We start from the raw sequence: 13,571 nt of genomic DNA on the forward strand, positions 1-13,571 counted from the left end.
AACAAATTTATTCACAGCATAAGCGTTTCTTAAAATATAAATTAGAAGAATTATGGCATATTATAGATAGATATACATTTATAGATATAAATATAGTTGCAAATGCATGCTCAATCTTAAATATTTAGCTGCAGCTTTTGAAGTTTCCGAGTTCTGACTGATCAGAAACATTACAGAAAATATAAATAATTTTTTAGTAAAAAAAACATGTTTTTTACATTTCAGACCGCTTGTATTTGCAATTTCTGCAGAAATTTGTGACAATGTCGAGAATACCACTTATTTCAACATTTCATTAACATTTATTTTAACATATTCATTGGAAGGGGTAAAGTTAACAGCAGTGTTCCATTCCATTCCCATGAAAATGGCATATTTATCGCATGCGAGAAACGGAACTGTGTTAACTAACATTCTGCACATTCACTTTACAGCTGTGCTGAATAAGTAGGAGAAGTTCGCTGTTAACGTTTTACACGGCACTGTAGAGTTTGAGTAAATGTAAAAAAGAGTAAAAGGAATGTAGAATGTCTGCTTTTACTCTAATAAGAAAACTTATTAGAAAAATGTGGTAAGCCAAATAAGAATTACTAACTAGTATAATTTCGTTGTTTTCAATTACTATTTATATGTTTATAAAGCAGATAGTGATTTTTATTGATTTATGGCTTTATTCGGCACTTTGCTAAAAATTTACTCTCGGTCCATTAGCAACAATTAACTCTGATTTATATTTATTATTGATTGAACCCAATGCATCCCCTCTATTTTCCCCCTTTTTTTAAACGGAAGCTGGCAGCTCAAAACCGAAATTTATCGAAAACTTTTAGTAAAGCAAATATTGGTGTGGCTTCGAGTGGGTGGGTGGCTGCGGGGGTGGCGGATGAAGGGGGGGGAGTGAGTGTGGTGCACTTGGCGGGAAATGCACTTGGAGGGCAAACAAATGGCTTCGCTGGGACGAGAGTGATACACATGCCCAGTTTGTTTGTCACTTGCGATGGTTCGGCGATGGGAAGCAAGAGCCTCAACAATTGACACCACCCACCACGCACGCCCACTTGCACTCGCCCAAAACTCGACCTCGTGGCTCTCAAGTTTTCCGGCTAATGGGTGCCATTCATACACACACTCGTGTGCATTATAGACTAAAAACCAGCTTTGACACACCAGCCAATTTCTGGCCAGGATTAAGCCCTCTGAAGTGGCGGTGGCGCTGATTAATGGCTTAAGGAGCAGGAAGCAGGACGCCATTGTCGTAAAGCTGCTTTGGGTCAGCATCGTTATTTGCATGATAAAAGCCAAGTGCTTGCCACGGCAAAGGTGGCCGTTCAGCTGCCGATTGATGGATGCAGCTCCGTGGGTAGCTCCTTGCCAGGAGGCCACATCTGCTGGGTCCGGCGAGGCCATAAAAGCGAGCCAGAGATGATAAAAGCGAAATGGCAGCAACGAGCACGTGCGGAGGCGAAGCACTGCAATTGATAATCCAGCTGCTTGGCCAGCTGCAACGTGACCCAGTTAACTTCAAAGTGCATCATTGGCTCGTCGATAAAGTCACACTCGTGGATAATTGGAAAGCAAACAGGGGTTTTACTATCAGGTGCGCCTTAAACTAGGTTTATTCCGGAAAGCCGTATATCTTTACATTGCCAGCGTCACGTCGCCGGTCGCTGTCCTTCTCGTCGCAGGCGTAGGCCAGCAGGTACTGCTTCGGATGCCAGGCGACCGTGAAGGTGGAGGCGTCCACGTGGATGTCGGTGACCCGCTCTCCCGTCTCCGTGAAGGCAATGTCTATGATGAGGTCCTCGCTGGCCGAGGCAATCAGTCGCTCGTCGTGGCTGAACGATATGGTGCGGACGGGCCACTCCAGACGGCTGATCATGCGCAGGCAGGCCAGCTCGTTGGCATCCCACAGAGAGACCTGGGCGTCCGCCGAGCCAGTGGCAAAGTATTTACCTGCGCAATCGAAGGAAGTGTCTGATTACAGGCTATGTATGGGGATGGGATGGCGCAGGGTGGTACATACCCGTGGGTCCGAACTCAATGCAGATGCAGTTGGCGGGATGGGCCTTCAGCGTCATCTGGTGCTCCAGGCTGGGGTAGTTGAGGACGTGCATGCAGCCGAGGCCGTTGGTCAGGAAGAACAGATCGTTGGTGTTGTTCCACGATATCTCGTTCACCTCGAAGCTGAAGGGCTCCTCCACGCGAATCTTGTTCGTGCGCGTGTCTATGAAGGTGATCAGATCCTCCTTGTTGCCCACGGCAATCGTCTTGCCATCCGGCGACCAGGCAATGTTGATGTTCTCCCCCTTGGTGTTGGTCACCGAAACGCACTTCCCGGCCCGTATGTCCCAGATCCTCACCGTCTTGTCGCCGCTGGCGGTGGCAAACTGGTCGGGATTGCTGCGATGCCAGCACAGCTGGTCCACGGACGCCGTGTGTCCGCGGTACATGCTGCCCTTGACGAAGCGATCCCGCTCCAGCGAGTAGACGGCCACCGTCTTGTCAAAGGACCCGGAGGCCAGGTGGCGACCATCGGCGTTCCAGCAGACGGAGTGAACCTGTGGTCGGGATTTCGGTCAGAGAATTTCGTTTTTGGGGCCATCGTGCTCACCTTGGACATGTGCGCCCGCTGCTCGCGGATTTTGCTGTGACTGCGGAAGTACGACTTCAGGTCGTCGAAGGTCTGCTCCGTGCGACTCATTGTTAAAAGGTTTATTTATATTTTACCCGGCTTTTTCTTATAAAATCTAAACAACAATGTGACCGTGGGCCAGTAACCAAATTATACTACCACAAGCAGTGGTCACAAGCTGGACTTAGCTAGGACTCACACCAACGATTGCTGTTGGTGATTTGGCGGCTAATTCAAATATTCAAATGTTCCATATCTTACAGTTTTCGAAGTTAAGTTTATAAACAAGTTTTTGCCAACACTCCAGCTTTCTGCATACCTTGTGCGATTAATCACGCTATTGTTTGCGCTTGAAGCACTTAAACAAGAGAGAGCTTAGTGTCAACAAAACTTTATTGCATCGCTGCAGCAAAACAAACCTTAATTAAGGAAAACAAATAAATAAGAATTAAAAGCCTAGCGTGGTGCAGTGCACTACTGATGTCTGTGGTTTCGCGGCGGTTCCCGCACATTCCGATCGCTCTTGTCGTGGATATGCACATTCTCAGCGAGCTCCACGTTGGCATGCAAGGCGGCATCGTTGGCATTCAAGTGCGCCTCCTGGGCGGACAAGGTAGCCTTCTCCGCGGCATCTCGCGTTTCCTCGTAGTCCAGTCGAGCTGCATAAGCATGCGATTCAGCGTGTTCCAGCTTGGTCTTGGCCTGGGCCACCATATCGATTTGGGAGGCCAGCTCGGCAGCCGCCTCGGATGCCGCCTTCTGGGCCAACTCCGATGCGGATTGCGCATTGTTGAGTGCGGCAGTGAGGACACTGACATGGTTAATGGCCTGCTGGGCGGCATATTGGGCTGCCTTGGCGGATCGCTTGGCCTGCTGCAGCTGGGTCAGCTCGTTCTCCATGGCCTTGTGCGCCTCCACACTCTGATCCTCCAGCCGATGCAGCAGCACCTCCTTGCCCTTCAGCACGGCCACAGCTGTGCCGGCTGCCTGAGCTGCCGCCTGCGCCAGAGTACTCTTGGCCACGTAGGATGCCTGCTTCCCTGCCGCATTTTGACTGGCCACTGCGGACAGGGCCTGATCCGCTGAACCCTTCGCTATGCTGCGCAGTCCATTGTCGGCGAGGTAACCTCCTCCTCCTCCTAGTCCGCCTCCGCTGTGAGAGTGCACTATGTAGTCGGAGGAGCCTTCGAAGTGGGAGAGCTTCACCTTGGCCGGCTCGAATTCGTCGTGGTTAATGGCCTCGTAGGTGTACGGCGGCACCTCGTGCTCGATCACCGCCGTTTGCTGGGGCACTGGACCCGGTCCATGGGGCGATGGAGGCGGTGGTGGCGGCGGCACATTGACGTGATGGTGATAGTGTGGCTCCTTCCGTTTGATCTTGCGACCCTGCGTCGGCACGGCCACTAAATCAGAGAGGGGGAAAGTCCCAACTTAGCCAGATTTGCATGAGGAAGTCGTGTGCGACTCACCCAAAAACAGCGCCAGGAGCAGGAGGTGCAGCAGCGATGGCATCTCAGGTGCTTATGCAATGGAGCAGCTGGCAGCAGCTGAAAGGAAGTCGCACAACCGGAAGACTCGTGATCACCGCAGGCGTAAGCTTATGTGTTCCTGTGTCGCACACCGAGTGCTGGAAGAAAACAAATTTCGTTTTGATGGGGATAATAATCTCAGTTGGTAAGATCAGGTATTCATTGTCTTCCACCTATATGCCTTTCAGTATAGTTAGCTAGTTAGTATTTGAATGCACACATTTGCACTTAAGCATTTGCAATAAGCTCGTTATGAGATGTCCCACTTTTATTGTTGCATAGCCGCTTTGCCTATTAGCTAATATATGGTGCGGCACTTTCTTTGCTCTAGGATGACCGGTAAGTCGTTAGTGTGTCACGGAATGATATGTTCCACGGGTTCCAGGAGAACCTGTTTAGTTTTAAGGCCAGCCAAACTGGACAGCACACTAGGCACACACAAATCACACATAAATCACACACAAATCACTCAGTTTTGACACCAACGCACCTCTCAATCTCAAGCTCAACCTCGATCTGGAACTCGACTTTGACTTCGACTTGACCGACACGCACGTCCTGTGCGGACCAGAGATGAAATGCTTATGACTCCAGTGGAGGATCGTCCGCCAAGTGGAGCCAATGTGGATAGACGAGTTCGCTGAAAAACGCTTTTACTTTCGCACTCGGAAAAGCTGGCAGCTGGGAGCTAGGGCAAGTGGGCTTAGTAAATCCGGTGGAGACTCGACGACGATTGCCAGTTGGCCACCAGAGGCGCCATGTATTTATAAACAAACTGGTCGGGTCGCCGAAAGAAAGTGCAAACCCGTTGGCTTTGGCTGTTGGCAGTTGGCTTGCTTCGCGATCTGGTCATGCATGCACCATCAGCCAACAATGATGGTGCTGGGTCAATGCTACCAGGCTGCTCGATTGGATAATTTGTGGCCGCAATTATGGCAGAGCGTCTAATTGCCATGAGACGCTTTAAATGCCTGCTCCGGGTGAGACTGCATATTGCATATGACGAAAGATGGATGGTGCGCGATGATTGTTCGCTTCCTCGCAAATCCGCGTGTGAACACGGAGGAGTGTTCGGAAGTTTAGCGGGGCGCGTTGAGTATACGCCCCGTAGCCCCTAATTGCATCATAAACTTGAGGATAATCTTTGGAGTTTTTAATTAAGATCTTGCATATGACCTTTAAAATATAAGAGTTCATATACTACTTCCTTAAACGGTTTCGTTTATGGATTAACTTCTGCATCCAAGTACATCCAATTATGAAATAGAACAAGCCGTGAGCTCAGTGGGCGTGTCCCCGCTTCAGTCGGAGCAAGTGCCTCAGTTCCGCCTTCCTGCGCTCCCTGGTGGCTCGTTGTCTGGCCTCCTGGGCAGCACAGGCTGCCTTCTCGGCGGCACTTTTGGTGTTCTTGAAATCCACACGCGCCACCTCCAGCTGGCGGAGTAGCAGCTCCACCCGCTTCTTGGCCGCATCCACGAGCTGCTGCTTCTCGCCCAGCTCCTGCTGAGCGCCACTGGCCACTTGCTCCGAGTTGAGCACATTTTCCTGCGCATTCTTCACCGCCTGCGTGATGGTGTTCAGCTGATCTGCCGCCTGTTTGGCTGCCTGCCCGGCCGCCGCAAAAGTGGCTTGGGTGGTCTGCAGCAGGGCGCTCTCCTCCTGGACCACCAGCTCCCCCTCCCGCACCTCGGACTCCAGTTGCTCCACAATTTGCTGCTTGCCGGCCAGTGCAGCTTCTGCCGCCTTGGCTGCGGCCTGTGCCTTGTCGGCCAGTTGCTGCTTCACCTGGCGGGCTGCGGCCTCAGCTGCGTCCAACTGGGCATCGGATGCCTCCTTGGCTTCCTTGGCCGCCTTCTGGGCAATGCTGGAGGCCTTCATCTTAGAATTCCCATGTATTTTGATTCCGCACGAGCTAACTTTGGAGGTTGACGAGGCACCATTGTCGTCACACTGATTATCCGGCATCAAGCCAGCAATCTCATTGGAGGACTGCGGCAACTTATGGCCCACAGAAAGATCCAAGAACAAGAAGAACAGTAGGAATGCGATGGGTGCTATCTTCATGCTTAACTCGAAAAAGTAAAGAGATCTCTATAGATATTTTGAAAATATAAGCTTCAATTGACAAATATTTATAGAAAATTGTACACATTGATATTAGTGCTTTGAACTGTGGAACTGCCAGATCCCAGTGAAAATCTCCACATTTCGACTTCCTGATGGGCCTTGAGATTTATGTAAGATGCGAGATTCCCCATGCGTTGCGAGTCCCTGGTTACCATGTTGCTGCTGATGAACATCCTGCTGACGAGCACCGCGCATTCTGCCCAACGGAACGATCCGCGCTTCAAGCCCGGCTCCATTCCCTGCAAGGCGAACATGAAAGCCAGCCAGGTGGCCTCGAAGGCGGCCAAGGATGCGAAGGACGCCAAGGATGCCCAGCTGAGCGCCGCGGAGGTGGCGGGTCAGCGGGCTCGAGCGATGCTGGCGGACAGAGCGTTGCAGGCGGCTAAGGCTGCGGAGGCGGCTCTTAATGGTAAAAAGCAGCTTCTGGATGAACTCACCAAAAGTCAGGCCGAAACGAAGAGGGTCGTCGAGGAAATCCAACGAGCCATTGCTGCCAGTTCGGGTTCGTCAAAGACGACCAAAGGAATTCGCGACAAGCTGTGCAAATCTGTGGCCGTTATGCAAAGTCTGTTGCAGGAAGTGGGCAGCAATCTCGACAACATCCGGCGGGTGGCCCTCAGTGCCCAAAAGGAGGCGGCGGAAAAGCGCAGTCTCCTCGAAGCGGCCAAGAGGCGGGTGGAAGAGCTCCATAACTGCATGTCGCAGGCTCAGACGGATCTGGAGCGAAATAAGGAGAACGCTAAGAAGGCCAGTGACGCCGCCAAGGAGGCCCAACAGCGGATCGAAACTGTGCAGAAACTAGTGCACAGGATTAAGATGCTGAAGCGAAAGGATCTTAAGTCGCTGGAGAGCTTCCTGCGGAGAAGAAGAAGAAGTAGCAGGCCGGCAAAAAGAAGTTGAGTTGGTTGTTTTGTTATCATATTTTGTTATTATATTTTGTTATAAACACCGTAAAATACCATTATATTCAGAATTGGTTTTGCTTATTATTTAAAGTTTTCGATCTTTTAAACGCTATAAATAAACGCGCCCAATAACAGTGCTGCCACTTCGCGAAATAAGTCAAAATATATACCGATACTGTACCAAAGGCCCTATCGACGCCGACTCAACTATCGATTGTTGCTGAGCAGTCGGTAACTAGTCTTAAGCGATAGGCCACCTCTAACAAGCGGACCGCATTTTTTTTCTGTGAAAGTTGGAAAAATTAGCCGAAAAAGCGTAAATATTTATTGAAATCAGCTAAAACCACACACAAACGAGCAGCAAACATGGCGCGCAAGAATGCCCAGGCGGAGGACCTCTCGAACGTGGAGTTCGAGACAAGCGAGGATGTGGAGGTGATTCCCACCTTCAACGCCATGAATCTGAAGGAGGAGCTGCTACGCGGCATATACGCGTACGGTGAGTGGTGTGTATACCTATTGCCGGTCTGAAATTAATCCAACTCTCTGCACTCTCAAGGTTTCGAGAAACCCTCGGCCATTCAGCAAAGGAGCATTAAGCCAATCGTCAAAGGAAGGGATGTGATTGCCCAGGCACAATCGGGTACGGGCAAAACCGCAACCTTCTCCATCTCCATCCTGCAGAGCTTGGACACCACGCTGCGGGAGACGCAGGTTCTGTGCCTGTCGCCCACCCGCGAGTTGGCAGTGCAGATCCAGAAAGTCATTCTCGCCCTCGGCGACATGATGAATGTGCAATGCCATGTGTGCATCGGTGGCACCAACCTGGGCGAGGACATCAGAAAGCTCGACTACGGGCAACACATTGTGAGCGGCACTCCAGGACGAGTGTTCGACATGATCAAGCGACGGGTGCTGCGAACAAGGTAGGTAATTTTCATTATAGGCGATCGAACAGTATTGTAATTTTATGTGCATCTTATAGAGCCATCAAGATGCTAGTGCTGGACGAAGCTGATGAGATGCTTAACAAGGGGTTCAAGGAACAGATATACGATGTGTATCGCTACCTGCCACCAGCCACTCAGGTGGTGCTCATCTCGGCCACCTTGCCCCACGAGATACTCGAGATGACCTCCAAATTCATGACAGATCCCATTCGCATCTTGGTCAAACGGTAAGGATTTTGCTGATCCAATACTGTACTGTGATTCATAAATTTCTCTCCCTCACAGTGACGAATTGACGCTGGAAGGCATCAAGCAGTTCTTCGTTGCCGTGGAGCGCGAAGAATGGAAATTCGATACTCTGTGCGATCTGTACGACACCTTGACCATTACACAGGCCGTCATCTTCTGCAACACAAAACGTAAGGTGGACTGGCTGACGGAGAAGATGCGCGAGGCTAACTTTACAGTGAGCTCCATGCACGGCGATATGCCGCAAAAGGAGCGTGACGAGATCATGAAGGAGTTCCGAGCCGGTCAGTCGCGAGTCCTCATCACCACCGATGTGTGGGCTCGAGGTATCGATGTGCAGCAGGTGTCGCTGGTCATCAACTACGATTTGCCTAACAATCGTGAGCTGTACATCCATCGCATCGGTCGGTCTGGTCGTTTCGGACGCAAGGGTGTTGCTATTAACTTTGTTAAATCGGACGATATTCGCATTCTGCGCGATATTGAACAGTACTACTCCACACAAATCGACGAGATGCCCATGAACGTGGCTGACTTGATATAAACTAATATTCTATCATTACTTTTATGTAACGCACTTTTCCTAGCCGTAACAACAAACGAATGAAGTAAATACATTTGAAGAGTATTTGAATTTCAATAGACAACCAAAATCTGTATAATAATAATAAATAACACGTAAGAATTTAATACAGAAACCAGTTTGTTTTTCAAATGGGTTAGGGGTACAGGGGATGGGTGATTTACGTAAATTCTTACGTCAAGGCGGGCACTTACAATTAACAATTAATTGATGTTCAAGTGAGGTGTGCACTTAGCAATATTTTTTAAGACTTAACCTATTGCAAATGAGCTAAAAAATTGTCATAAGCCTATTTACAAGGTTTTACCTAATCAGATACCTAGAGACTTTGGTTTTGGCGAATCAAAAAGCGCGCTATAAACATTAAATAACACTACAATCTCCGCTCGTCTGGCTTATCTCAGCTTATAACTTCTGGCTTTTGCGGCAGCGCTGGAACGTATGAGCTGGCCGTCGATGTTGTCAGTGAGGATTGACGCTGTTTCTTGGTTTCGTCTGATTTCAGGAGGGTGCCCAGAACAATGCCGAGGAAGAGAATGAGTCCTACTTGATGGTTCGACAGGAACTTCTTGGCACAGTCGCTGGGGTTGTCAATGTTGAGGGAGTAGATCTGGAGTTTAAAACGACTTGAATAAGTAACTTTCTGCATGCTTATATAACAAGGAATACCTGCTGCACTAGATGGGCACCCACTATTCCAACAGCCGCGTAGTAGGGCACCGTTTGATCGCAAGCCCAGCCAGCGGCGGAAAGACCCGTCAGCATGGCTGCCGTGAATCCAGACAGCCAGGCCTTGGTGTTCTCGCCAAATCTCAGAGCCGTGGACTTCACGCCGATCTGCAGGTCATCCAGCTTGTCCTGGTGGGCGTATATGGTGTCGTAGACAATGGTCCAACATACACCGGAGAGGTACAGCGGCAGGCAGGCGGCCAGGTTAACACTGCCCTGGGTGGCACACCATCCCAGTAGGGCACCCCAGTTGAAGGCCATGCCCAGAACCAGCTGGGGCCAGTAGGTGACTCTCTTCATGAGTGGATAGGTGATTACGAGGCCCAGCGAACTGGCGCCCAACAATATGGACTGCCAGTTGAGCTGCACCAGCACCAAAAGACCCAGACTAAGCTGCGCCGAGAGGAATACTATGGCATCGAATTGGCTGATTTGTCCCGAGGCCAAGGGCCGTAATCTTGTGCGCTCCACCTTGGCATCGATGTCCTTGTCCCAGAGATCGTTGATGGTGCACCCGGCGCCTCGCATTATCAGTGCCCCGGTGCCAAACAGGCCCAGCATGGTGAGGTCCGGCCAGCAGCCCGCATCCGCGCTGAGCGCTATGCTCCAGGCGCAGGGCCAGAAGAGGAGGTAGGTGCCAATAGGCCGGTCGATTCGCATCAGTTGGGCATAGGGTTTGGCGGCTGCCACCAGTTCCTGCAGCGGCGTTTGCGGCTTCACGGGCTCAGTGGCGGTACTCGAACTCCTGGAGTATACATCCTGTACGTGGTACTTATCCCAGGTGCTCCAATCTCCAATCAGAACACGCGCTGGTTGCCGGGGCAGCATGTGTTTTGTTGTTGCCGCCGCTGCATAAGAGCTGCGGAGGTGCTGTGCGCTCTGGAGTCGCAGGTGTCGTAGCGCATACATTGCGATTTGCCTTGCACAAGCACCTGGAATAACTTAAGCATTAAGTCACGCTATACTAAGTGGTATTTATTCGTAAACTCACAATAAAAAAATGGCAAGATGTTTAGTGGAACTTTGGTTGGGAATGTCGAAGCGTTGCCATCCGGGTGGAGGTAGGCAAAGAGATGCCAGTCAGATGAAAAATGATTTGTATCTGGTGGCAGCGCCAAACTTGGCGCTTAAATTACGAATTTAAATTCCAAAAACTAATTTTTCAGTTTATACCAAAAACATTTGAGTTTAAAGTAATTTTTGTAAATTTTTAATTTCTAAGTTGTTTTTTACATATGTATTTCTTTTATATCTATCCACAAAACTAAATATACGTAAACGTACGCTTTCATTTTACCAATTGCAATAGCTAAAGCTAAACTATCTTCAGTAAGTTACAGTTTTTCCCACCTACGCGGTTTAGCAAAAGCTTTCGCTCTAAACTAATAACCCAACCACTTACCCCTCTGCAATATCGTTAATTTTTGCACGCGGCACCCATTTTCGAAATTGGCACACGGCGCAGGAATGTCCGTAGACCTTTTGCACACGGCCGCAGAAGATTTGCGCACGGCTATCAATTTCGGCGACATTCGATCCCAGTTAGAAATAGCACAGTAAGAAATAACACTCTACGAAAGCCAAGTGGACTAAGGCAGACCTCCGGCGATCCGCCGACCGACGGTTGCTATCGCTCCCGTGCCGGTATATGGGCATATATGTACCTACTTATGAACGTACCCGGCTAGAGCCATAAAACCGTGATCGAACGGAAGAAATAATGGAATAATTTCAACATCACGTATTACAGCAACAATTTGAGGGGGTTGTATTAGCCCATGATTGATAATCTGAGTTGCAATAAATTCTGCACACGAATCGATTGTCGAACCTTTGCCATCAGTCCATAAATTAAATGGCAAATCGAAGGGAAGCCCAAGGATCAGTGACGGATCTTATTTCTCGAGATAAAGATCTGCAACTGATATCCAGAAGATATCTTTTGATTTGCCCTGAAGCACTGAGATCTCTGAATGCATTTATGTTTATGAACGAAGCTGTATCTGGGCTGGTATTCTTATTCAGGGGCCACTATCGTAGGTATCGCGGCTACTGGGTGATAACGCTCTTTGCCAGTGTCCATAGATAAGCGCACTTGCCTATCGCCGCGTCGGGGGGATTAGGGGCGATTTTCTTTAAAAAACCACTCGCGAGCAGCGGCTTTCAAGCAGTCAACGCTCTGCGCTCAGCACCTCAGCAGGTCTAGCTCTTATCACTGTGCTTCCCCGATCGCCAGTCGGATTTTCCACGCCTTCTGTTTGACTATATCTGTGTCAATAAGCAGCCCAAGATGGATCACGATCATGACCACGGTACGGATGACAGCACCAGCACGGCCAAGTCCTGCCCCATGATCATGGTGGTAAGTACGCAGTTACACAACTCCTGTCGTCCACAATTTTGAAACGAAATCACTTACCAATGTGCTAAATGCTGTAATTTAAAAGTCACTCATCCAGTTCGGCTGAATGAGATTTGCCCGGAGAGCAAGCAAATACGAGTATCTGGTCCGACTTGGAATTTGAATTCTCTGGCTAGTCGCTACCTAGTACGAGTATGTACAAGTATGTTTATGTGCCAGACACCACAACGAATTATTCGCTCTCTAGCGCTTTATTCGCTCTCAGCAAATACGAATTGAATATGCTCAAACAGGGTGTCGCACTCTATTCATGGGTACTCGTATTTATTATACTATTGTTAGGGAATTCTAAAAAAAGTTTTTTTTATTCAAAAATATATGTCTAACTAGTAAGTTTAAGCTTCTCTTCTTCAAGGCTAAAAATAATGTTAAGCTTGTTCACTGAAGATATTATCTTAATTGGCTATATATATGTAATGATATCTTTGTATTAGAAAGTTATGAGGTAAAAGGTACTTATCTTCTATTTTAAGCACATCTTGCTAATCATGAGATTCTTAGTTAAATTTCCACACTTGTATCCTTTCAGTTCCACGCTGGACACTGCGAGCGGATCTTGTGGCGCGGATGGGTGGCGTCCACTGTGACGGAGTTCGTCCTCTCCGCCCTGGCCATCTTCCTAGTGTCCTTTCTGTACGAGGCCCTCAAGTTCCTGCGCCAGCAGCTGGCTCGCCGGGAAGCCCGCAAGGAGAGCGAGCGACTGGCGGCGGAGCAGCGCAGGAAGAACGAGGCGCCGGCAGCCGGAGGATGTTGCTCGGAAACTCCGCTGGCTGAGCCGAGGGAGCAGAGCTACTGGCAGCGCCTGTTTGCCTCGTCGCATATTGTCCAGTCTCTGCTGAACCTGCTGCAGATCGTCATCTCCTACCTGCTGATGCTGATCTTCATGACTTTCAACTACTGGCTGTGCCTGGCAGTGATCCTGGGCTTGGGTCTGGGTTACTTCTTCTTCGGCTGGAACAAGAAGAATCCCGACGAAAGCGAGTGTTGTCCTTAGATCCAGGATACCGCTATTATAGGTTTTTATATCTTGCAATTGTTATAAACTGAGCCCTTATCAGTTCTTGGTTCACACATCAAACACTCCCGTCCCCAAGTAATTACGCAAATTGTCTAAAAATACAATTTTATTCGATAGTTACACTTGGTTTAATTGTAATTGATGTAATCGTAGCATAAATTAGTCAACTAGTTTACTTAATGAGCATATTGTACAAATAGTAGTCATGAGAACAAGAACCTATACAACGCGTAAGTATCTAAATCGATTGAAGTACCACTCAATACTTTTGATTTGACAATAAATTTGTATAAGCAATACACTTTATTTTCGACCACCCCAACTCAAAACACAAACAATCCGATAAGAAACAAAAAAAAACGCCAAGTTAAATCTCCAGGATTACATGAAATTCGTTATGAAATGCGAACAGTTCCAGGCCTGAGTC

At 48.9% G+C, this 13,571-nt stretch overlaps 7 protein-coding genes across 7 annotated transcripts; 3 read left to right on the forward strand and 4 right to left on the reverse strand.

Annotated features, from left to right (window-relative positions):
* Positions 1–1,567: 1,567 nt before the first annotated feature.
* Positions 1,568–2,764, reverse strand: LOC122621168 (THO complex subunit 3). Its single transcript, XM_043798942.1, has 3 exons — positions 2,612–2,764; positions 2,024–2,558; positions 1,568–1,953 (listed from the first exon to the last, which is right to left on the reverse strand). Exons 1-3 carry the CDS (start codon positions 2,699–2,701, stop codon positions 1,616–1,618), a joined length of 963 nt encoding a protein of 320 aa, XP_043654877.1. The 5' UTR covers positions 2,702–2,764; the 3' UTR covers positions 1,568–1,615.
* A 332-nt stretch (positions 2,765–3,096) lies between these two features.
* Positions 3,097–4,144, reverse strand: LOC122621679. Its single transcript, XM_043799628.1, has 2 exons — positions 4,102–4,144; positions 3,097–4,035 (listed from the first exon to the last, which is right to left on the reverse strand). The coding sequence occupies exons 1-2, from the start codon at positions 4,142–4,144 to the stop codon at positions 3,107–3,109; spliced, it is 972 nt and encodes a 323-aa protein (XP_043655563.1). The 3' UTR covers positions 3,097–3,106.
* A 1,155-nt stretch (positions 4,145–5,299) lies between these two features.
* LOC122620867 (uncharacterized protein CG45076) lies at positions 5,300–6,338 on the reverse strand. The gene has a single exon (XM_043798536.1). It carries the CDS (start codon positions 6,223–6,225, stop codon positions 5,443–5,445), a length of 783 nt encoding a protein of 260 aa, XP_043654471.1. The 5' UTR covers positions 6,226–6,338; the 3' UTR covers positions 5,300–5,442.
* A 58-nt stretch (positions 6,339–6,396) lies between these two features.
* Positions 6,397–7,254, forward strand: LOC122620866 (axoneme-associated protein mst101(2)). The gene is given in 1 exon segment (XM_043798535.1): positions 6,397–7,254. A coding segment is annotated over 1 exon segment (792 nt). The 3' UTR covers positions 7,189–7,254.
* A 177-nt stretch (positions 7,255–7,431) lies between these two features.
* On the forward strand, positions 7,432–9,090 carry LOC122619024 (eukaryotic initiation factor 4A-III). The gene is made up of 4 exons (XM_043795694.1): positions 7,432–7,692; positions 7,753–8,119; positions 8,179–8,370; positions 8,429–9,090. The coding sequence occupies exons 1-4, from the start codon at positions 7,560–7,562 to the stop codon at positions 8,934–8,936; spliced, it is 1,200 nt and encodes a 399-aa protein (XP_043651629.1). The 5' UTR covers positions 7,432–7,559; the 3' UTR covers positions 8,937–9,090.
* Positions 9,065–10,830, reverse strand: LOC122619025 (4-hydroxybenzoate polyprenyltransferase, mitochondrial). Its single transcript, XM_043795695.1, has 3 exons — positions 10,696–10,830; positions 9,645–10,636; positions 9,065–9,585 (listed from the first exon to the last, which is right to left on the reverse strand). Exons 2-3 carry the CDS (start codon positions 10,611–10,613, stop codon positions 9,376–9,378), a joined length of 1,179 nt encoding a protein of 392 aa, XP_043651630.1. The 5' UTR covers positions 10,614–10,636; positions 10,696–10,830; the 3' UTR covers positions 9,065–9,375.
* Positions 10,831–11,859: 1,029 nt separating this feature from the next.
* LOC122618750 (high affinity copper uptake protein 1) lies at positions 11,860–13,445 on the forward strand. The gene is made up of 2 exons (XM_043795273.1): positions 11,860–12,066; positions 12,656–13,445. Exons 1-2 carry the CDS (start codon positions 11,995–11,997, stop codon positions 13,118–13,120), a joined length of 537 nt encoding a protein of 178 aa, XP_043651208.1. The 5' UTR covers positions 11,860–11,994; the 3' UTR covers positions 13,121–13,445.
* Positions 13,446–13,571: the final 126 nt, after the last annotated feature.

Source organism: Drosophila teissieri, chromosome 3R (genome assembly GCF_016746235.2).
Source record: "Drosophila teissieri strain GT53w chromosome 3R, Prin_Dtei_1.1, whole genome shotgun sequence".
Classification (NCBI taxonomy): domain Eukaryota; kingdom Metazoa; phylum Arthropoda; class Insecta; order Diptera; family Drosophilidae; genus Drosophila; species Drosophila teissieri.

Bases quoted from the DNA above. Each gene is read 5' to 3' on its own strand.
- LOC122621168 (XM_043798942.1), bottom strand. From the start codon at position 2,701: ATGAGTCGCACGGAGCAGACCTTCGACGACCTGAAGTCGTACTTCCGC. The intron at 2,559-2,611 runs GTGAGCACGATG...TCCCGACCACAG, and splicing joins AGCGGGCGCACATGTCCAAG to GTTCACTCCGTCTGCTGGAA. The intron at 1,954-2,023 runs GTATGTACCACC...TCGATTGCGCAG, and splicing joins CATTGAGTTCGGACCCACGG to GTAAATACTTTGCCACTGGC.
- LOC122621679 (XM_043799628.1), bottom strand. From the start codon at position 4,144: ATGCCATCGCTGCTGCACCTCCTGCTCCTGGCGCTGTTTTTGG. The intron at 4,036-4,101 runs GTGAGTCGCACA...TCTCTGATTTAG, and splicing joins GCTCCTGGCGCTGTTTTTGG to TGGCCGTGCCGACGCAGGGT.
- LOC122620867 (XM_043798536.1), bottom strand. From the start codon at position 6,225: ATGAAGATAGCACCCATCGCATTCCTACTGTTCTTCTTGTTCTTGGAT.
- LOC122619024 (XM_043795694.1), top strand. From the start codon at position 7,560: ATGGCGCGCAAGAATGCCCAGGCGGAGGACCTCTCGAACGTGGAGTTC. The intron at 7,693-7,752 runs GTGAGTGGTGTG...TGCACTCTCAAG, and splicing joins ACGCGGCATATACGCGTACG to GTTTCGAGAAACCCTCGGCC. The intron at 8,371-8,428 runs GTAAGGATTTTG...TCTCCCTCACAG, and splicing joins ATTCGCATCTTGGTCAAACG to TGACGAATTGACGCTGGAAG.
- LOC122619025 (XM_043795695.1), bottom strand. From the start codon at position 10,613: ATGTATGCGCTACGACACCTGCGACTCCAGAGCGCACAGCACCTCCGC. The intron at 9,586-9,644 runs GTATTCCTTGTT...TTTAAACTCCAG, and splicing joins GTGCCCATCTAGTGCAGCAG to ATCTACTCCCTCAACATTGA.
- LOC122618750 (XM_043795273.1), top strand. From the start codon at position 11,995: ATGGATCACGATCATGACCACGGTACGGATGACAGCACCAGCACGGCC. The intron at 12,067-12,655 runs GTAAGTACGCAG...GTATCCTTTCAG, and splicing joins CCTGCCCCATGATCATGGTG to TTCCACGCTGGACACTGCGA.